General features: G+C 42.7%; 1 protein-coding gene across 6 annotated transcripts in view; it reads right to left on the minus strand.

Moving 5' to 3' along the window:
* The window catches only part of LOC133486621 (diacylglycerol kinase beta), a 141,771-nt gene that overhangs the window by 22,275 nt on the left and 96,298 nt on the right, over nt 1-23,198 (minus strand). For all 6 annotated transcript variants that reach the window (XM_061792045.1, XM_061792046.1, XM_061792047.1 and 3 more), the window contains 2 exons: nt 14,984-15,074; nt 12,102-12,303 (listed from right to left, as the gene is read on the minus strand). In XM_061792045.1, the coding sequence (XP_061648029.1) occupies nt 12,102-12,303; nt 14,984-15,074 (293 nt within the window). The remainder of the gene's footprint in view (nt 1-12,101; nt 12,304-14,983; nt 15,075-23,198) is intronic.

Consider the following 23,198-nt stretch of genomic DNA (forward strand, 5'->3'; position numbering starts at 1 on the left):
TTCAAATTAGAGTTTGGGTTAGCAGGACTAACCACTCTATTGAGGAATTTATATTCACTTTTCAGATTTTGAGTCACAATTTAACTGTCCATCCCAGAATACAAATGGTTACCCTATTCTTCATGAAACAGAAAGTAGCGTGCTAACTAACAAATGGACGAACAAGCAAAGATCATTTTTTTTCACTTTTGTTATACTGTTGGTTATGTGTTTGATATGGTTTTTGTCTCATTAGATTGGCTGGTGATTGTACATTAAAGACACGCGACAATTTAACTGAATAATGTTTGCAGGTTTCATTGTAAACCATCTATGTGACAAACATAGGCAAACATACAGTATTTGTGTACTCTTCCCACTGGTTCAGCCGGCTGTTATTGTCTCAGGGTGGTCCGAGTGGTAGCAGATGGTCAAGAGGAACGACAGTAGATCACCTCGAAGGGAGCTAAAAGTCGGGGGAGAGCACTTGGCCGTGTGACAAAGAACGCCTTGTTACTATAATCCTGTCCAAAACTAAAACAAGCATCATGTCAGCGGATTGTAGAAGACGGCGCGCAAACAATCCGATGCTTTTGCTGATATTATCTCACCGTACAAAATATCAAGTGAACAAATTGCATAAGAAGTAATAAAATGATGCTGGTTGGACACACTACGCACTGATACACACGCACTGATTTTTAACACATGGTTTTGTAGTGTACGACAATCGTGAGGTTCCTCCCTCAAACCAGATGTGTGTCGTAGTACCAAGGTTGACATGTCAAAGACAGCATGGTGCCACAAAGCATCCAGACTGCCGGAAAATACAAAGAAGAATAAGTAAAAGTAGAACAAATAGAAGAATAGAGGCCTAACTGTTAGAACTGTCACGTAGCCACATTGCGGTTGAAAACTTTGCCCCGTGGTTTGTGGTGAATGACGCGCGAGAAACATTTTTGGACAGTTCTCTCAGACATCACATGTTCCTCCAGGTTGCAAAAGCCAAAGTGTTTTCTGATGGCACCACTGGTAAACAAACCCTTCTATGTTATTTGGTGGAGAAAGCAGGATAATTTTCTTCTCGTGGTGTGTGGGAAGTCTTCCATAATGCCGTGGTTTGAATGTGTGAAGTCGAAACGAAGATGCTACGTGAGGTAAACTACTTGGAAGGGATACGCATCACCTGCCGTAATTTACATTTCAACAGGTAAGTTGATTCAAAAGTAGACATCTTGCAAATTCAGACAAAGTGAACATGATCATTGAGGGAATGGCTAATTAATTCAAGGGATGGCAATAAATGAAATGCTTTAACCTTGTTCATGGTAGATGTAGCCTAAACCTAAAGGCTTACATACTTCCATAATTTCTAAATGGGTCTAGCCTACCATTGAGTGGTTCTTTTGGTAACTGATAATGTTTGACGTACAATCTGCTATGGTTGATGATCTATTCCCAAGTTATTTAACTAAGAAGGCCATTACCGCTTGAGCTTGAGTTTTCTGTTGCTAGGATTAATGGCAATGACGTACTTTTTTGCCGGTGAAATAGAAGGTACACTGTAGTCGATTCATTCATTTTTTTGGAAGGAAATGAAAAAAGACTTTTGGGGTATATCTGATTGTGCAACCGCAAACACACCAAGTTTTTGTCATCGTTCCGGTTCGGGTCAGAGGTAGTCACTTGCATTCTGTTACTCGGAAATATCCTGGTGCCAATTGTTTACAAATAATCTACACTATATTGGTCTACACGAACACAATCAGTTGCTTCTCTAATTTTGTCCGGCAGCAACGTGTGCTTCAGGTCACTTCCGAATTTGCTACTGTTCCGATTCACGTCACAATCCACGACTTGGACAACCTCAGTGTTGATCACACAAAGAAGGATTTGTGATTGGAAATATTGAACAAGTTTATCATTTATGATTGTCAGACTGACTGTTTTCCAACCAGATCAGGAAGGAAAAAGTACCCATAACACATCCCAGGATAATCTTTTAAAAGCCATCCGACGATTGAGCCTTTGCTCACTTTGATAAGAAGGGTGAAGAAATGCTCAAAATCGACCCGATCATCAGTATGTGTACTCTGCTGAAGACGCAAAGCAGTTGTCATACATTAATGTGTCAGTGAAAGGTCACCCACTTTCCCACCAGCCAGTCAGCAGCTTAGTGACTTCCTACAGGAAATATTTCGAGCCTCGCAAATCGGTCGGGGTGGGTGTACACTGGCAGCGGCATCAGGGTAATTATAGTCTGCCGTTTTTGTTCTGTGAGAAGAAAACAATTTGTCGTCTCTGGATGCGACCGACCTGAAATAGCAGCTCCGAGCGTGAGTGTTGTCAGTCACTGTAGGCGGGAGCACACTGTGGATAGACCAAAAATATATATTCCCTATAAAGTATCTCCAAATGTTTTGGCTTTTTGCTTTTTTTATGAAACAATTTGGTATTCAGAAGAATACTTAAAATACAAAATATGGAGATACATGCTTTTTGTTGGCCATAACAAATAAAGAGAAAATATATTACATATTGTTGCCTGTTACATTTCCATCCATTTTCTGTACCGGTCATCCTCACTAGGGTCGCGGGCGTGCTGGAGCCTATCCCGGCTATCTTCGGGCGAGAGGCAGGGTACACCATGAAATGGTCGCCAGCCAATTGGAGGGCACATATAAACAAACGACCATTCACATTCACATTCACACCTACGGGCAATTTAGAGTCTTCTATAAACCTACCACACATGTTTTTGGGATGTGGGAGGAAACCGGAGTGCCCGGAGAAAACCCACACAGGCACGGGGAGAACATGCAAACTCCACACAGGCGGGGCAGGGATTTGAACCCCAGTCCTCAGAACTGTGAGGCAGATGCGCTAACCAGTCCACCACCATCTGTTGCATGTATAATTTTTGTTGTTGTTGTTTTTTTAAACATTTGTTTGGATTGAAACTAAATTTGGAGATAGAGACATGTGCTTTTTATTGGACAGGACAAATAATGGGGGGAAATACATACTGGCACTATGCATTGAAAAGCATTTACTGTACGGGGTGTCCAAATGGCGTGAGTGTGCATTGATCAGCAAAACTAAAAGTTTTGGATGAAAACAAAAACTCACAACATTTGGAGATACATGATTTTTATTTTATATGACAATTAAGGAAAAATAATACCCAAATCATCTTGTCTTGAAATATAGCGACCCTAGTGAGAATATCCATCCATCCATTCTGAGCCGCTTCTCCTCACTAGGGTCGCGGGAGTGCTGGAGCCTATCCCAGCCATCATCTGGCAGGAGGCGGGTACACCCTGAACTGGTTACCAGCCAATCACAGGGCACATATAAACAAACAACCATTCGCACTCACATTCACACCTACGGGCAATTTTGAGTTGTCAATTAACCTACCACACATGTTTTTGGGATGTGGGAGGAAACCGGAGTGCCCGGAGAAAACCCACACAGGCACGGGGAGAACATGCAAACTCCACACAGGCGGGGACGGGGATTGAACCCAGGTCCTCAGAACTGTGAGGCAAACGCTCTAACCAGTCGTCCAGCCGCCCAGTGAGAATATTATATCGGCAGATTGTCATTGCGAGCCTCATTAAATCGCTAACTAACTTCCTATGATGATGTAAAATCAAGCAGCCATCCACAGATTAACAATAATATGAGCAAGGGTATTACTATTTGTAATGTAATTCCTTAACATTTAATGGCCAATAGCCTACCTATTTATAACATTAAATCACATAACAGCACACACCCAGTTCTTATTATGTGAATTAAAAAGTTCTGCAATTTGATCTCATTCCTGCTTGCTAACACCCCTTTTTTATTTATGTTCATCAAGTGGCTGCGGGAAGTTGAAATTTGATCTGAGCGCAGAGAGGAAGTAAACAAGGGAGGTAGCGATGGCGCACTGATAAACTGTGAGGAAGGGGCAGACCAGTTTGGTAACGTGCAAGAAGTCATTATTTAACTAGATTGGAACGCAAAAACTACAGGGGGGATCACACTGCTCAGCCACCCTGGTAAGGTCTATTCAGGGGTGCTGGAGAGGAGGGTCCGTCGGGAAGTCGAATCTCAGATTCAGGAGGAGCAGTGTGGTTTTCGTCCTGGCCGTGGAACAGTGGACCAGCTCTACACCCTCGGCAGGGTCCTCGAGGGTGCATGGGAGTTCGCCCAACCAGTCTACATGTGTTTTGTGGACTTGGAGAAGGCGTTCGACCGTGTCCCTCGGGGAGTCCTGTGGAGAGTGCTTCGGGAGTATGGGGTACCGAACCCCCTGATACGGGCTGTTCGGTCCCTGTACGACCGGAGTCAGAGTTTGGTCCGCATATCCGGCAGTAAGTCGAACTCGTTCCCGGTGAGGGTTGGACTCCGCCAAGGCTGCCCTTTGTCGCCGATTCTGTTCATAACTTTTATGGACAGAATTTCTAGGCGCAGCCGAGGCGTAGAGGGGGTCCGGTTTGGTGGCCTCAGTATTGCATCTCTGCTTTTTGCAGATGATGTGGTTCTGTTGGCTTCATCAAGCCGTGACCTCCAACTCTCATTGGAGCAGTTCGCAGCCGAGTGTGAAGCCGCTGGGATGAGAATCAGCACCTCCAAATCTGAGACCATGGTCCTCAGTCGGGAAAGGGTGGCATGCCATCTCCAGGTCGGGGATGAGATCCTGCCCCAAGTGGAGGAATTCAAGTATCTTGGGGTCTTGTTCACGAGTGAGGGAAGAATGGAACGGGAGATCGACAGGCGGATCGGTGCAGCGTCTGCAGTGATGCGGACTTTGTATCGGTCCGTTGTGGTAAAGAAAGAGCTAAGCCGAAAGGCGAAGCTCTCAATTTACCGGTCGATCTTCGTTCCTACCCTCACCTATGGTCATGAGCTGTGGGTCGTGACCGAAAGAACAAGATCCCGGATACAAGCGGCCGAAATGAGTTTCCTCCGCAGGGTGTCCGGGCTCTCCCTTAGAGATAGGGTGAGAAGCTCGGTCATCCGGGAGGATCTCAGAGTAGAGTCGCTACTCCTCCGCATTGAGAGGAGCCAGATGAGGTGGCTGGGGCATCTGATTCGGATGCCTCCCGGACGCCTCCCTGGTGAGGTGTTCCGGGCATGTCCCACCGGGAGGAGACCCCGGGGACGACCCAGGACGCGCTGGAGAGACTACATCCTTCGGCTGGCCTGGGAACGCCTCGGGATCCCCCCGGAAGAGCTGGATGAAGTGGCTGGGGAGAGGGTAGTCTGGGCGTCCCTGCTGAAGCTACTGCCCCCGCGACCCGACCCGGATAAGCGGTAGAGAATGGATGGATGGATGGAACGCAAAAAAAGTGGTACATTCCTTGCTGCTGAACATTTTTAAGGAATTAGTAACTGCTTGCCCATTGCAAAAAAAAAACAAACAAAAAAAACAATGAAATGAAGTGCTGATTTCCCAAAAATTGGAAAAATTACTTTCATTTACACAGACCTGCAAACTTTACAAACATTAACTACGTATATCCTGTTAAAACAATTCATTGACTTTGTCTGAACATGTTTCCCAAAAGTTAATATAGTCTGTATACCAGAGTTGTGAAATTCAAGATCTTTGGAGCAGAAACGGGACACCACATCATTTTATGTGGCCCATGAAAGTAAATAATGTCTACTTAATGTTTCTTGCTAAATGGATTTGTTCCTTTCATTTTGGCAGAAAACCTGTACCAAATTTGAAATTGTTCGTCAATTTTAACAGGTATTACAAGCATTATTTTCACCAAATTCCTTCTTAGCATAAGTTCAATACTCATGTATTTGGTTATCACTATTTTCCATGACTACTGATTTCAAATTCAATTTGTTGTTAAAAAATCTGATAATCAAATGCAGGTCAAATTAAGTACTGTATTTGTGATAATACAATGATGTTATTACAGTATGTGTATATGCTTTTCATAACAGCCCTTGGAGAGAAACCATAACAATAATGTGGCCCACAAAATAAATGAGTTTGACGACCATGCTGTACACAATGAGTGGCATGGCAAAATTGATCATTTTTTAATTTGCCATCTAGCTCATTTTGAAAAACAGTGCTTCAAATGTTACAAAATAAATATTTAAAAAAATAATAATTAATGATAAAACCCACACATTCATTTAACAAGTTCATCTGGAAAGTCAGTTGAAATTGGTTACCTAGTTTTTGCATAATCCTGCTAACTTTCAAGCAAGCGTTAATATTTGACATGGTAGCGCAAAGTCCAACTGGTTAATAGTTGGACAAAGTGGAAAATGTGTTTTTCTTAGTTAGCACGCTCAAGTTATTGATACTGTAGTGGTTCACTCGCGTGTGCAGGCAGCGTGGGTTCGTTCAGTTTGCATTCAGTGACGGTGTGATTGCTTGCCTGTCTCTATGCGTGCGCTGTTACTGACTGGTAACCAATCCAGAGTGTCTGCCTTTTGCCCAAAGTTAATAGTGGATGATTTAAAAAAAAAATCTGGGGTGGACCATTCCATTCACGCTATCTTTTGAGCTCTTCCTTGGGGCCCTGCCCCTTTCTTCTAATTTGGTTAAGTTGTTCTGCTAACTGGCAAACAAACGGCGACGAAAATCTAATCTTCTCTGAGGGGATGGAATGACATACCTTGCAGTGGAGCTCACATGTTGTTTTAAATGTCAATGCACGTCAAAAATACCTAAAGGCATTTCAGCACAGGAGATTATTGATTTTGTTGTCAATCACTTAAGACACGCAAATGACGCTATCACCCAGCGTACCTGAGCCCCATCTCAGGATGTGTACGGGTGTAGCACAACAAGATGAAAGTGGTACAGACATGCACACGCCCCGGGCTTTTCGCAAAGCATTTCGGGTCGCTTTGGAAGATGACATTAACTCCAGCAAATGGATTTAAAAGCTCCACTTTACTGCACCAGACAATGCTACTGCCATAAGCAATTAGGTGTATGATAAAGGCACACTCACGCGCACATGCACACGTGCCTGCACATAGAGCAAGACTATGAGTCCTGTTCGCAAACAGCATTAGGAGCAGCAGAAGCTAATGAATTGTGATGCTAAAATTCCAGCATGTGTTCTTACCTTCACTACGTCATACACGAATATCCCAGTGGTGAGCTGTCAGGGCAGCAAGGCCTTACTGGCTGGCCTAAACATTATCAGAAGCACTGACCTACATTTACAGTACAACCTAAATATTAATATTTGTTTTTTTGTTATTTGTTATTTGTATTTATTTACTTCTAACAGTCTGATTCTATTCTCTTCAGTTCCTAAATTTCTTTTGGCTGGACTGCTTCCAATAAGTGTACTGCAGGGGTGTCCAAAATGTTTCTTCCAAAGGCCACACACCGATAAATAGAAGGATGCAAGGGCAACTTTCATTCTTTTTCAAACATTCTTTACCTTTAATTTATTTACCATGCTAAAACCAAGCCATCATTCTCAGTAAAAATTATGTAAACCACTTCTATAATGTTTATAAATATTATGTATAGTTATGTATTAAAAAAACAGCTTGGTGATAAAGTAAAGAGTCAAGAATTTTTCAGACTTTTTCTACCTATGTATAATGCATTTTTACAATACATGATTTTGCTTCTACCCATATGAAGTATTATCTGTATTTTGTTAGTTTTTTCAAATAATTATTCTGAAGTTCAGCACTTTATTTGAACACGTAATACTTTCTTTTTTATTGACTTGGCTCTTATTTTGAAATTCACAGACCTACTTTTATTTAGTAAATTAGAAAACATACAGTGGTGCTCATATGTTTGATTACCCAGGCAGAATTTGTAAGATGGGTACAATTCTTTATAGAATACATGAAGGGCCAGGCGAAACATATTGAATTTTATTTTAATGGGATTCAAATGAAACGGTCAAGCATTTCAGAAAAGGATTATCATTAAACAAGACATAACCATAAAGAAATTAATGATGGTTGTTGTTCAGTGATATATACATATATATATATACATATATATATATATATATATATATATATATATATATATATATATATATATATATATAGATATATATACATAGTTTTTATCCATTTTCCCCTATACCTATGTACAATGTGCACTATTGACTTTTGACAATTTTTTGGGGGAGGAAATGCGCATTATACACGAGAAATTACAGTAACTGTCCTCATATTGGAACTACAGTATGTTACATAGTATTGGTAACTTGTGGTAATTTTGATTGGAAAAACAACCAACATTTTCTGTAAATGTGTGAAGATTTAAGCAAAGGATTAAGTCTGCGGGTGCTGTTTTGCTTTTTATTTGAATTTCTGCGACTTAAAAAGCAGTAAGACTCCAGTGTCACCGTACATGTCGTTGCTTGTCAAATTTAGGAAAGATGTTTTTTTTGAGTTTCCGTTCTACAGCTGCTCATTTCTTTTTACACTTTTGTGACAATCATTAATGTTACGATGTGAATCATGATCACAGTTTCTCATTAAATTATTATTTCACTCTTTTTATGTACAAATATTAACTGTGGTTATTGGATTTTTACACTTACAGTACATGACAGTTAAGAATGTTAAACTGTTACTTAAAACAACTTGTGCAGTTAATCAAGGTTTTATGATGGCCACAGTTTGAAGCTGAAACTGTTTATTTCCTATGGGAAATCTAAATCCGAACAAATCGGTGCTCAGATCTAACCATTCCCGAACAGATTTTATTCAACCTTCGCGGTTCCATGATTCAACATGCTTATTCTTGAAGTAGGGATTCAGTTCTTAAGTTATTTTTGTACACACCAATATGCTTAATCTAATCTAATACACATATGATCAATTTTTAATTCAGCGGGCCAAATGAGCGTATTTTATTTTTACATCCAAAAAGCACCAACAACGCTAAACAGTTTAAACAAGGTACACAACAGACGAAAATAGCATGTCTTCATATAGAAAAAAACTTAAACCTCGAACACTTGTTTGTCACTTTTACCTAAGAAATACAAACAAGAAATTCAAACATCGTCATCGAGTGTACACACTAGGTCAGATGGTTCAGCGAGAGGTGAAGTAGAGTATGAGGCTAGTGGGGCTGTGTAGGGAGTACAGTATTGTATTACTGGTCAGCCTGCGTGATGAGATAAGGATAAAACTGGGAGTGAGGAGGGTGTGTTTTAAGAGGATACTTTCAGGACTGTATGGAAGAATCAGGTCAGCGCTTAAAGCAGAGACCAAGAAAGGCTGGAAAGGCTCTCACAACCACTCAGAACATTGTGTGCGTGTGTGTGTGTGTGTGTGCGTGCGCCATATGTGTGCGCACATGCGTGTCTGAGTGTCTACACACTTCAATATCAGTGTACACACCATGTCCATGTGTTTTGTGTACCACTTATCCTGACTAGGGTCACAAGTGTGCATGCTGGAGCCTATCCAAGCTGATTTTGGGTGAGAGGTTGGGTACACCCTCAACTGGTTGCCAGCCAATCGCAGGGCACATATAAACAAACAACCATACGCACTCACATTCACAGTTAGGGACAATTTTGAGTCTTTAATTAGCCTGCCTTGCATGTATTTGGAAAGTGGGAGGAAACTTGAGTACCCGGAGAAAACCCATGCAGGCACGGGGAGAACATGCAAACTCCACATAGGAAGCCTGGATTTGAACCCATGACATCTGAATTGTGAGGCAGATGTGCTCATGCAACAAGAATAAATTTATAATACAACCCGAATTCCAATGAAGTTGGGACTTTGTGTTAAACACAAATAAAAACAGAATACAATGATTTGTAAATCATGTTCAACCTATATTTAATTGAATACACTACAAAGACAATATATTTCATGTTCAAACTGATAAACCTTTATTATTTTTAGCAAATAATCATTAACTTAGAATTTTATAGCTGCAACACGTTCCAAGAAAGCTGGGACAGGTGGCAAAGAAGAAAGTTGAGGAATGCTCCTCAAACACCTGTTTGGAACATCCCACAGGTGAACAGGCTAATTGGGAACAGGTGGGTGCCATGATTGGGTATAAAAGGAGCTTCAGTCATTCACAAGCAACGATGGGGCGAGGTTCACCTCTTCGTGAACAAGTGCATGAGAAAATAGTCGAACAGTTTAAGGACAATGTTCCTCAACGTACAATTGGAAAACATTTAGGGATTTCATCATCTACAGTCCATAATATCATCAAAAGGTTCAGAGAATCTGGAGAAATCACTGCATGTAAGCAGCAAGGCCGAAAACCAACATTGAATGCCTGTGACCTTTGATCCCTCAGGCGGCACTGCATCAAAAACCGACATCAATGTGTAAAGGATATCACCACATGGGCTCAGGAACACTTCAGAAAACCAATGTCAGTAAATAAAGTTTAGTGCTACATCTGTAAGTGCAACTTAAAACTCTACTATGCAAAGCAAAAGCCATTTATCAACAACACCCAGAATCGCCGCCGGCTACTATGGGCCCGAGCTCATCTAAGTTGGACTGATGCAAAGTGGAAAAGTGTTCTGTGGTCTGATGAGTCCACATTTCAAATTGTTTTTGGAAATTGTGGATGTCGTGTCCTCCGGGCCAAAGAGGAAAAGAACCATCCGAACTGTTATGGACGCAAAGTTCAAAAGCCAGCATCTGTGATGGTATGGGGTTGTGTTACTGCCAATGGCATGGGTAATTTACACATCTGTTAAGGCACCATTAATGCTGAAAGGTACATACAGGTTTTGGAGAAACATATGCTGCCATCCAAGCAACGTCTTTTTAATGGGCACCCCTGCTTATTTCAGCAAGTCAATGCCAAACCCCATTTTGCACGTGTTACAACAGGCGCGGCTTCATAGTAAAAGAGTGCAGGTACTAGACTGGCCTGCCTGCAGTCCAGACCTGTCTCCCATTGAAAATGTGTGGCGCATTATGAAGCGTAAAATACGACAACGGAGATCCTGGACTGTTGAAGCTGTACATCAAGCAAGAATGGGAAAGAATTTCACCTATAAAGCTTCAACAATTAGTGTCCTCAGTTCCCAAACGGTTATTGAATGTTGTTAAAAGAAAAGCTGATGTAACACAGTGGTAAATATGACCCTGCCCCAGATTTTTTGGAACGTGTTGCAGCCATAAAATTCCAAGTTAATGATTATTTGCTAAAAACAATAAAGTTTATCAGTTTGAACATTAAATATCTTGTATTTGTAGTGTATTCAATTAAATATAGGTTGAACATGATTTGTAAATCATTGTATTCTGTTCTTATTTATGTTTAACACAACGTCCCAACTTCAGTGGAATTGGGGTTGTATTATGTGACTAAAGATGCATTTTAAAAAGTCATAATTCTAGGACATTCAAATCGTAATTTTAGGAGAATAGTCCTAATAGTACAGGAATAATGGTTTTTTTCTCTTAAGAAAAAGGTCATTATATTACAAGAGTAAAGTTTAAATTTAACGAGAAACTGAAAAAAAAAAATTTAAATGCACAATTAATGTGATTCTGGTGATCAAACTGTTGTCATAACAAATCATTTAACTGTAAAATCAAAAAAGTATTAAAAAATAAATATTTTAATTCTGGCGTCACGGTGGGCGACTGGTTAGCACATCTGCCTCACTGTTCTGAGGACCAGGGTTCCAATACTGGCCTCGCCTGTGTGGAGTTTGCATGTTCTACCCGTGCTTGCGTGGGTTTTCTCTGGGTATTCCAGTTTCCTCCCACATCCCAAAAACATGCATGGCAGGTTAATTGAAGACTCTAAATTGCTCGTAGGTATGAATGTGAGTGTGAATGGTTGTTTGTTTATATATGCCCTGCGATTGGCTGGCAATCAGTTCAGGGTGTACCCCGCCTCCTGCCCACAGTTAGCTGGGATAGGCTCCAGCATACCCACGACACTCGTGAGGCTAAGCGGTGTAGAAAATGGATGGATGGATGGATGTTTTAATTCTCAATATACGGATTCACGCCAAGCTGATTTGTGTCCCAGATGCCCATTTGTGTCCCAGATGCGCCTCACGGACCTTACTTTTGAACAAGGGAAAGAGACGATAGCAAGATCCATTGTTGTCATTGTTGTATCACTCAGGACACTAAACTTGCTGATTTGCACTCACCTTGCACGCAAAACTTTAGCTCTTTGGGGTCGGTGATGGTGCTGCCTGGCATCCTGTCGGGAACCTTCTTGCTCATGCGGTTGTAGTTCCGCCGCCTCTTGGTCTCGCCCCAAAGGTTGGAGCCGCCATGCATGCTGGGAATGTTGAGCACGGCGATACCCTCCAAGGAGGTGTTGCTCAGGTCCAATATGATCCCGTCGCACTACAGCACAAAAAGGTAGCAGGTGATCAGTCCCATTTAGACAGTGGTAGCAAAACTACTCACATTCTGTACTTAGGTCCAAGTACAGATCCATCCATTCATCCATTTTCTGAGCCACTTCTCCTTACTAGGGTCGTGGGCGTTCTGGAGCCTATCCCAGCTATCATCGGGCAGGAGGCGGGGTACACCCTGAACTGGTTGCCAGTCAATCGCAGGGCACATATAAACAAACAACCATTTGCACATTCACATCTACGGGCAATTCAGAGTTGTCAATTAACCTACCAAGCATGTTTTTGGGATGTGGGAGGAAACCGGAGTGCCCGGAGAAAATCCACGCAGGCACGGGGAGAACATGCACACTCCACACAGGCGGGGCCGGGGATTGAACTCCGGTCCACAGAACTGTGAGGCAGACGCTCAAACCACCGTGCCGCCCCAAGTACAGATACTTGTGTAAAAATACACTGATAAAAGTAGAAGTGCAGATTACCGTAATTTCTTGTGTATAATGCTCACCCATGTATAATACGCAACTCCAAAGTTGACCTCACAATTCTGGAAAACCCTTTACCTATGTATAATGCATTTTTACAGTGCATGATTTTGCTTTGACCCCATGAAGTATTATCTGTATTTTGTTAGTTTTTTCAAAGAACTATTCTGAAGTTAAGCACTTTATTTGAACATGTAATACTTTCGATTTACTTGCTCTTATTTTGAAATTCACAGCCCTACTTTTATTAAATAAATTAGAAAACACACAGTTGTGCTCATATGTTTGATTACTCAGGCAGAATTAGTAAGATGTGTACAATTATTTAAAGAAAACATGCAGGACCAGGCGAAACACATTTAATTTTATTTTAATGGGATTCAAATTAGGTGGCACGGTGGCCGATTGGTTAGAGCGTCAGCCTCACAGTTCTGAGGTGCGGGGTTCAATCCCCGTCCCCGCCTGTGTGGAGTTTGCATGTTCTCCCCGTGCCTGCGTGGGTTTTCTCCGGGCACTCCGGTTTCCTCCCACATCCCAAAAACATGCATTAATTGGAGACTCTAAATTGCCCGTAGGCATGACTGTGAGTGCGAATGGTTGTTTGTTTCTATGTGCCCTGCGATTGGCTGGCAACCAGTTCAGGGTGTACCCCGCCTCCTGCCCGATGACACCTGGGATAGGCTCCAGCACGCCCGCGACCCTAGTGAGGAGAAGCGGCTCAGAAAATGGATGGATGGATGGATGGGATTCAAATTAAACTGTCAAGCATTTCAGAAAAGCATTATCTGTAAACAAAACATAACCATAAAGAAATTAATGGTGGTTGTTGTACAGTCATCAGTCGTGTTAAAAAAACAACTACAATATTTCACAAATTCTGCCTGGGTATGTAAACTTATGAGCAAAACTCTACATATAAGCAGTCATATGTACCCCTGTCATATTGGAATGAAAGTGTAAGGGGGTTCCAGTTTCTTGTTGACTGGGTGGGGTATAGTCCGGAGGAACACTCCTGGATCTCTCGCGAGCTCATTTTGAATTTTGAATCACGGACTGATTAAGGACTTCTATGCTGCGCATCCTTGGAAGCCTGGGAGGAGGTACTGGGGGGTACTGTCATCGTCTGAACTTGGGTGGCGCTTTGTGCCTCGCCTTCCCCTCCCGCTCTCTCTCCCTCTCCCCAGTCACTTCCACACACTCACCTGCGCACCTGTTCCCTATCAGCCATCATCACTGCCTGCATTTAAGCCTGCCAGAACCGGGAATCCGACGCCAGAGTATTAACGTTCAACCGTGGTACACCGGCTCTGTACTAGCACGTAAACTACGCCTTGTTTGCAATTGCTCTGACATCCATTTCCTTCCTCGTCCTCAGTGCTCCTTCCCTGTTCCCTGCCTTGCTGACCTCTTCAACCATGCCGCCAAGCCGTCCACTTGGTCACGCCACCGCCTCCCACACGTTCCCCATCTCGACGACCCGCTATTATGCATCAAAGGTCCAACTCAAAATTCCTTTTCAATAAACCATTCTCCACTTCTTCAGCCTTCTGGGTCCAGTTAAACCAGTTAAACCTGATACCAATGTATCAGGACAACTAAAGTGTAACATCAGCAGTCCTTTTAAAACCGGTACTGTATTTGTTTATGATTGTAATATACCAACTTTATTCTCCCTGGAAAAATACAGATTTATTCTGTAAGATTACAACTTTTGTTTAATACAAAAACATAATCATATTTTATTATTATTATTATTGTTATTATTATTGTTAATAATAATAATACTTTTAAGAGTACTTTTTTTGTGGCCCTTACACAGTACTTTGTACTCGATAGCCTTGGTAACCGTGAGAAATTTTTCATTCCACTATAATAATACAACAGTCATCATTAATCTTTAGAATGGGTTTTGTACTCCAAGACATTATTTCAAAAAAAACTTTTGTTAATCATTTATTTAATACACAGCAAACTATAACCACAATAATAAATATATTGCGAAATAATTACCTCTCTGAAAGCAATATCTTGGCAAAGACAGAATGTTTGCTAGAGCTCTTGTACTGAGTTTCCTTGTTGCAGCTGGTGAGTGTTCTTGGTTGGGAAGACGAATGGATGACCTACTTTCTTTCTCATTTGCTCATTATCATCTTTTGCAGCGCAGACTCTCAAGCATTGACTCACCTCGACCTCGATGCACTCGTTGAGCTTCTTGCAAGTGGCTGAAATGGTCTCAGTGGTGCCGAACTCAAAGTACCACAGCTTGTTCTTCATTCTAACCAACAAAACAGAAAGATTTTCAATCAAGGACTTAAAGAACAATGCTAGTCCTGGCAACATGTGAGGTCACACTTTTCTTGTTGACATTGAAGCTGTCTGCTGCCTTGAGTCATGTCAATCAACCCTCAGGACAGCTCGAGGTAATTTGACCCACCAGGCCAAAACTCCCCATGTGCACCTTACAGCTGCATAAATGAATTAGACTGCTGTTTTTATGGAAACTGCATCCACAAAGTCCTCAGTGACTGTATTCACCAGGATGCATAGAACATTGCCTCAGGTGGAGCGGGCTGTGAAACACTGCTGGTGGACACTATAAATCAGGGCAAATACCAACCGTCAGTCAAAGCAACCTAGAGGCCTGTGAAGCGACAGTGCCCTGAAGTGCCCCAGAGACAGACATGTCAAAGGTATCCTGATGGATGGGATGTCATTTCTTGTCATCCTTTTATGAGTTGGAACAGTTTTGGAAGTGGATTCTGCATGGTAGGAATTTGCAGTGTTTTCAAACAATCACTGACCTCTTTGTGTGCGGTGGAATAATTACCTGCTCTCCTTCCACTTTGAAAGTGTGTTACATTGTATATCAAGGGGTTCAAACAGACGGCAAGATGTACAGTATTCCACAACGCAAGGTTTTCTACACAACCGCAGGCAGCAACAACCCCCCTGATTTGCTTGACAACAGTCAGGCATCATCAGTGTAAACATCCTTTCGCCGGTAAAGTTAGGCCTTCAAAAATAACAGCACGTCAGTATTACAACACAGTTGGACCACAGTGTTGGCCAAATATTTTTTGCTTGAGTTAGGCTTTTTTCCCCCTTTACTGGTTCTCTCTCACTTACTAAAGCTGCACATTCAGAAATACCATAGAAGACAATTAAAATCAATTAAGGTGACAGTTTAATTATATTCAGCACACTCATCTGTTGCTGTAAGCGGCTCTGCCTCACATCACACTTTAAATGTCATTGCTGAATAGAACGTTGACTAGTCGACTCGTCTGTAAAACCTCTAATGTCTGTTATATGTTACCAGTACCAAGGGAGAAAACAACACCTACAGTATGTGAAGCACTACACTACCAATGGCCAACAAAGAACCAACAGCTATGTGCTGTTGGTTCTGCTAAAATGCTAAATACGGCCAGGAATGAACCAGGAGCTATGTGAATCACAAAACTATCGATAGCCAGGCAGGGTTGAACCAACAGGTTTGGGAAGCAATACACTACCGACGTCAAGGAAGGAACCAACAGCTATGTGAACAACTACACTACCAATGGCCAGCGAGGAACTGGTTTAAAGTATTTTCTTCATTGGTTTGTTTCTGAGAGGACTTGGACTCTAAAACAAAAATCTGTTGTACTTTGATAAGTCATTTACAATGACGAGATAGAGCAGAAAGGGAACATAAACACTCGCAATAAAGTATAGCAGAGATCATTTTGGCAAACAATGTTTTGGCACTAGTGTGGAACCCTCAAAGATTCTGTAACCCCACCGACGGGTGACCAGTCCATGTTGTGCCCTGCCTCTCGGCGACAGTCAGCTGGATGAGATGGCTGGAATAGGCATCTATAGTCCTCCCTAACAGTATAGAAAATTGATGGCTGTATGGATGTTGGGAATATACTCGTTATATACATACATACAAAAATATACATTTTTATGCTGTAAATTGTGTCTGAGTTTAAGAATGTTGGTGACTCAATGTTCTGATGATCATGATTCCCCCACCTGAGTCTGAAACATCTCGCCCTCCATTGCTCGCCAAGTGACATACGTCTCACAATATGTACACTAATTGGCGTGAAGGCACGCTGCTGCTATTGACATCAGGCAATGACACTCTATTGATGCAACAGCTCAGTGTCACATGGACATGTCAGAGTCGAGGTTGCCTGCCACTATGTTCAGCAGAGGACCTTATCATTCTTAAAATTATGGCATACTCTTCTTTTCCTTTCGGCTTGTCCCTTTAGGGGTCGCCACAGCGCGTCATCCTTTTTCATGTAAGCCTATCTCCTGCATTCTCCTCTCGAACACCAACTGCCCTCATGTCTTCCCTCACGACATCCATCAACCTTCTCTTTGGTCTTCCTCTAGCTCTCTTGCCTGGCAGCTCCATCCTCATCACACTTCTACCAATATACTCACTATCTCTCTTCTGGATGTGTCCAAACCATTGAAGTCTGCTCTCTCTAACTGTCTCCAAAACACCTAACCTTGGCTGTCGCTCTGATGAGCTGATTTCTAATTTTATCCAACCTGGTCAATCCGAGAGCGAACCTCAACATCTTCATTTCCGCCACCTCCAGCTCTGCTTCCTGTTGTCTCTTCAGTGCCACTGTCTCTAATACGTACATCATGGCTGGCCTCACCACTGTTTTATAAACTTTGCCGTTCATACTAGCAGAGACTCTTCTGTCACATAACACACCTGACACCTTCCTCCAACCGTTCCAACCTGCTTGGACCCGTTTCTTCACTTCCTGACCACACTCACCATTGCTCCGGACGGTTGACCCCAAGCATTTCAAGTCCTCCACCCTTGTTATCTCTTCTCCCTGTAGCCTCACTCTTCCCCCACCCACCCCTCTCATCCATGCACATATATTCTGTCTTACTTTGGCTAATCTTCATTCCTGCTTTCCAGTGCATGCCTACATCTTTCTAACTGTTCCTCCCCCTGCTCCCTGCTTTCACTGCAGATCACAATGTCATCTGCAAACATCATGGTCCACGGGGATTCCAGTCTAACGTCATCTGTCAGCCTATCCATCACCACTGCAAACAGGAAGGAGCTCAGGGCTGATCCCTGATGCAGTCCCACCTCCACCTTAAATTCATCTGTCACACCTACAGTACACTTCTCCACTGTTCTGCTGCCCTCGTACATGTCCTGTATATACATGCAGTACCACAGTTCCTCTCTGGGTACTCTGTCATAGGCTTTCTCTAGATCTACAAAGACACAATGTAGCTCCTTCTGACCTTCTCTGTACTTTTCCATCAACGTCCTCAAGGCAACTAATGCATCTGTGGTACTCTTTCTAGGCATGACACCATACTGTGGCTCGCAAATACTCACTTCTGTCCTGAGTCTAGCCTTCAATACTCTTTCCCATAACATCATCACCTTAATCACCCTAACCTGCTGCACATCCTTCCCATCGCTATACCTCTGTCTGGCCAACCTGTACAGATCTTTTTCTCCTTCTTTAGTGTCCAACCTGGCATACATGTCATCATATGCCTCTTGTTTGGCCTTTGCCACCTCTAGCTTTGCCCTATGTCGCATCTCAATGTATTCCTTACGCCTCTCCTTGATCCTCTCAGCGTCCCACTTTGTCTGGATACATAGTTTGTTGCCGTAAATTTTGAATATGATAAAAATGTCACCTCTCTCCATCCATTCTCATGTCCAAGGGCCCATCCTTGCTGAGCGAGAAGCCTCTTTTTGCATGATCCATCAAGAACAGCCAGCATCCATGCCCTATGTCACATCTCAATGTATTCCTTTCTCCTCTCCTCGATCCTTTCAGCGTCCCACTTCTTCTTAGCTAACCCTTTTCCTTGTATGATTTCCTATACTGTGAGCTTCCACCCCCAAGTCTCCTTCTCTCCTTTGCTGCCAGAAGATACACCAGGTACTCTCCTGCCTCCCTCTCTGATCACCTTGGCTGCAGTGGTCCAGTCTTCTGGAAGCTCCTCCTGTCCACCGAGAGCCTGTCTCACCTCTTCCTGAAAAGCTGCACAACACTCGTTCTGTCTCAGCTTCCACCACATGGTTCTCTGCTCTGCCTTTGTCTTCCTGATCTTCCTTACCACCACCAGAGTCATCTGACACACCACCATCCTATGCGGTCAAGCCACACTCTCCCCTACCTTACAGTTGGTAACCTCCTGCAGATTACATCGTCTGCACAAGATGTAATCCACCTGCTGGAAAAAGGTGTTCACTACAGCCATTTGCATCCTTTTTGCAAAGTCTACCACCATCTGTCCCTCCAAGTTCCTTTCCTGGATGCCGTACTTACCCATCACTTCTTCATCACCCCTATTTTCTTCACCAACATGTCCATTACAATCTGCACCAATCACGACTCTCCCTCTGTCTGGTATGATCAGAACTACTTCGTCTAGCTCCTTCCAGAATTTCTCTTTCACCTCTAGGTCACATCCTACCTGTGGGGCATAGCCACTAATCACATTATACATCCATCCATCCATTCATCCATTTTCTGAGCCGCTTCTCCTCACTAGGGTCGCGGGCGTGCTGGAGCCTATCCCAGCTATCATCGGGCAGGAGGCGGGGTACACCCTGAACTGGTTGCCAGCCAATCGCAGGGCACATACAAACAAACAACCAGTCGCACTCACATTATCCCCTACAGACAATTTTGAGTTGTCAATTAACCTACCATGCATGCTTTTGGGTTGTGGGAGGAAACCGGAGTGCCTGGAGAAAACCCACCCACGCACGAGGAGAACATGCAAACTCCACACAGGCGGGGCCGGGATTTGAACCCCAGTCCTCAGAATTGTGAGGCAGACGCTCATTATACATAACACCCTCAATTTCAAGTTTCAGCCTCATCGCTCGATCTGATACTCTTTTCATCTCCAAGACATTCTTAGCCAACTCTTCTTTTAAAATAACCCCTACTCCATTTCTCTTCCCATCTACACTATGGTCAAATAATTTAAACCCTGCCCCTAAACTTCTAGCCTTACTGCCTTTCCACCTGGTCTCCTGGATACACAATATATCAACCTTTCTCCTAATCATCATGTGAACCAACTCCCGAGATTTTACTGTCATAGTCCCAATATTCAAAGTCCCCACATTCAGTTCTAGGCTCTGTCCTTTCCTCTTTCTGCCGAAGAACCTGCTTTCCACCTCTTCTTCTTCTTCGACTTCGACCCACAGTAGGTGAATTTCCACCGGTGCCGGTGGCGGTGGCGAACGTTGTTAACCCGGGCCACGACCGATCCGGTATGGAATTCTTTGGATGAACGCTCATATTTGTTTGGCAAAGTTTTAAGCCGGATGCCCTTCGTGACGCATACTCTTAATCCTTTTTTAGTTTCAGTTTGATGTTCTTCTACTGTTTAAAACCACATTTACACCAAGTAATACAGTCCAGCTGCTCGTTACTGTACATTTTGGAATAGCAAATCCTTTTCTGCCTTGCGTTTTCACACTTTGTTAGCTACGTAACTAGCATGACATAGCTTGATGATACAGTGTAAGCCTAGCTAGCTAGCACCTGACACTGTAAGGTGCTTGTTAATGAATTCAAAATAGCATGTTTTCTTGATTTGCTTTTGACGCAAGCTTTGTTTTTGATCTTCTTTTCATTTTTGAAGTTGACAAGCTGTCTGTCACAACAACACAAAACAGCGACTCAACGAGATATCCTACTGCACTGTTCTATGCAGTTAGATAATTACATGACATCTAGTGTGACATGTAATATAGCCTACTTGTCATTTAGCTTTCAACAAAACAGGCTTTCAACTGAACAGCCGCCCAAGACTTTAGCTAGTGTCGTATATTAAAGCTGTATATGGCTCTAACTTCAGCTCCCCCCGCACTCCCACCCTCAAAAGGTGGAATATTCCCAGCTTTAATAGTCAGTGTGAAAGGGGCTAAAGAGTCTCATCTCCCTCAGCAAGCTTTATCAGAAGAAGTGATTGCGAGCTAATGTGACATCACAATTAGGAACAGTTGCATTGCTCTATGAGGGAAATGTGTTGCAGCTCATTAAACAGCTTCCACTGGAGACGACCTGCAAAGATGTAATTAACTCACATTCCACAAGCTTCTCATTTCTTCATCTTATCACCATTTATGTTCTTATAGTTAGTGGTTTTGCATGTTCACAGGAACAGCAGCTGCTGTAGATGTTTGACTCCCAAACAAGCATGAGAACTTACAGATCTAAAAGAAATGTTATCTCTTTACTTTTACGTCCCAAACAGCTACTTGGCCTCAGTGCAGGGAGGTGATGGCTGGAAGCATGCTGTTGTGAAAACACAGTTGAGGACCTGGAGCAAAGCTATGCCAACTTCCCCCCCCCCCAAATGATTCCCATTCTTACCTGATAACCATCTCCGTTAATCCTCAACATGACGAGTGACTCCATGACAACAAGATTCTCCACCTCCTCTGCAATTACCCACTATTGTCTACCAACTAACCTCTGTTTATTTTTGTATTTTTTTTATATACAATACACAAAAAATAATTCATCACCCATTGAAAATAGTTTTTACTAAATGCACAAATTTACAGTAGTTTGCAATGAACCAACAAATCCATCTATATATTATAACACACAGGTCCGTCTGTATATGTAATAAAAATCATATAATAATTAAAACATTAGGGACGCAGCTGAGTTGGAGCCTATCCCAGCTGACTTTGGGTGAGTGGAATGGTCGCCATTTACACTTACATTCACACCAATGAAAAATTTAGAGTCAGCAGAACATGCAAACTCCACACAGGAAGGCCTGAAACTCTTGACTGAGGTAGAATTGCAGACAAAATCCTTCTGATCTAATCCACGCAGCCATAATGTTGTGAGACGGAGGTCAAGAAGGTGCTGATGTCTGATCCCCACTAATCAGCTGATGACATAATTTACTCTAGGCAGCTCACAAGAAAGAGAGCTAATGATGATCAAGAGGTCAACGGTCAACTAGCAGGACAGTGTTTTTAACACTTTGTGGAAATTCGGTCACCAGTGACCCCCCGCCCCCACCCAAAAACATGTCTTAATTAATTAATTAATCAATTACTAACACTGCACAAAAGTAAACCATACACAGAATATTGATATTTTTATTTAGTATAAATGTTTCATGTCTCAACAAGCTGAGGAAACCAGCTTGTTGAGACATGAAACAAGCTGGTTTCATGTCTCAGTTCAGCCATGAATTCAATTCATGGCTGAATTCATGCTATCAGGCAATGAATGCAACAGTCAGAACAAGAGAAGCTGAAAAACAACAACAATGGAGGCAAATGAGGGTCTCCTATACTGTATTTGCAGATTTAAACTAAGACTGAGAGCAGCGGGAAACGAGGGCGCTGCAGCAAAGTAGAGACTGTGGAGTATAATAAGGCCCACTAACAGGCTAAGGTAACATTAGCTTGATTAATTGTTGTCATTTTTAGCGTGTATCTTAAAATGTTACACTGACAAGTGTGTTGCAATATGAGTGGCGTCATTGACTGTCACTGTATAACATTTGAGATACACTGCTAGAAATAACAAATGCAAAAAAACATAACCTTACCTTTAGCTTTCTTCTGGACACTGCAGTAGGAATGGGAAGTTTCTAACGCGTTTTGTGTAAGTGATTTGGAGGTTTTGTGCCTTGCTCAAGGGCATTTTGATAGTGCTTAGCTAACTCTGTTTTTGTGTCTGCAGCTAAATTTGACGCATCAACTCTTTGTTCCCAAAGCTATTATGGACCAAGCGGCTACCGCTTCCAGTTCCAATCACGTCAAGCTGACGTCATTCCCTTCATGTGAACGCTTAATTTGTCAGCCTTGTTAGCTTGTGTGAAAAGTCCCTGGCACCTGGTCTCACATCACACACACACACACACACCCACACCCACACACACACACACACACACTCTGTTCTAACAGGCACTGGATGGCAAAATGCTGCTTAAGGTTGGGGGCGGTATGTCTGTGTGTGTGTGTGTGTGTGTGTGTGTGTGCGTGCGTGTGTGTGTGTGTGTGTGTGTGTGTGAGATGTGCATGAAAAGACACAAGTGGGAATGTGTGTGAGTGGCAAGGAGGACAAATACAGCAGCGAGCTAATGTTGCTATGGGCCTCCCCCTCTGGGTCAAAGGCGATCGATCATCTTGTCACCAGTGGAGATAAAAAAAAACACACCATCTTTTCTAGGCAAACGGCTACGAATAGGACGCAAAGTGCCAAGTCATATCCACAATGGAACAGCTGCCGCTGTCAATCAGCTGTCCGTAGCTCTGCAGAGGATCATTCAGAGACGAACAATAGTCTTCAGTGTTGGCTTACTGTAAATAGTGTTGATTAGCGTGTTGCAAAAGTGTCACTTTAGCGCTCTC

Source organism: Phyllopteryx taeniolatus, chromosome 12 (genome assembly GCF_024500385.1).
Source record: "Phyllopteryx taeniolatus isolate TA_2022b chromosome 12, UOR_Ptae_1.2, whole genome shotgun sequence".
NCBI classification, from domain to species: domain Eukaryota; kingdom Metazoa; phylum Chordata; class Actinopteri; order Syngnathiformes; family Syngnathidae; genus Phyllopteryx; species Phyllopteryx taeniolatus.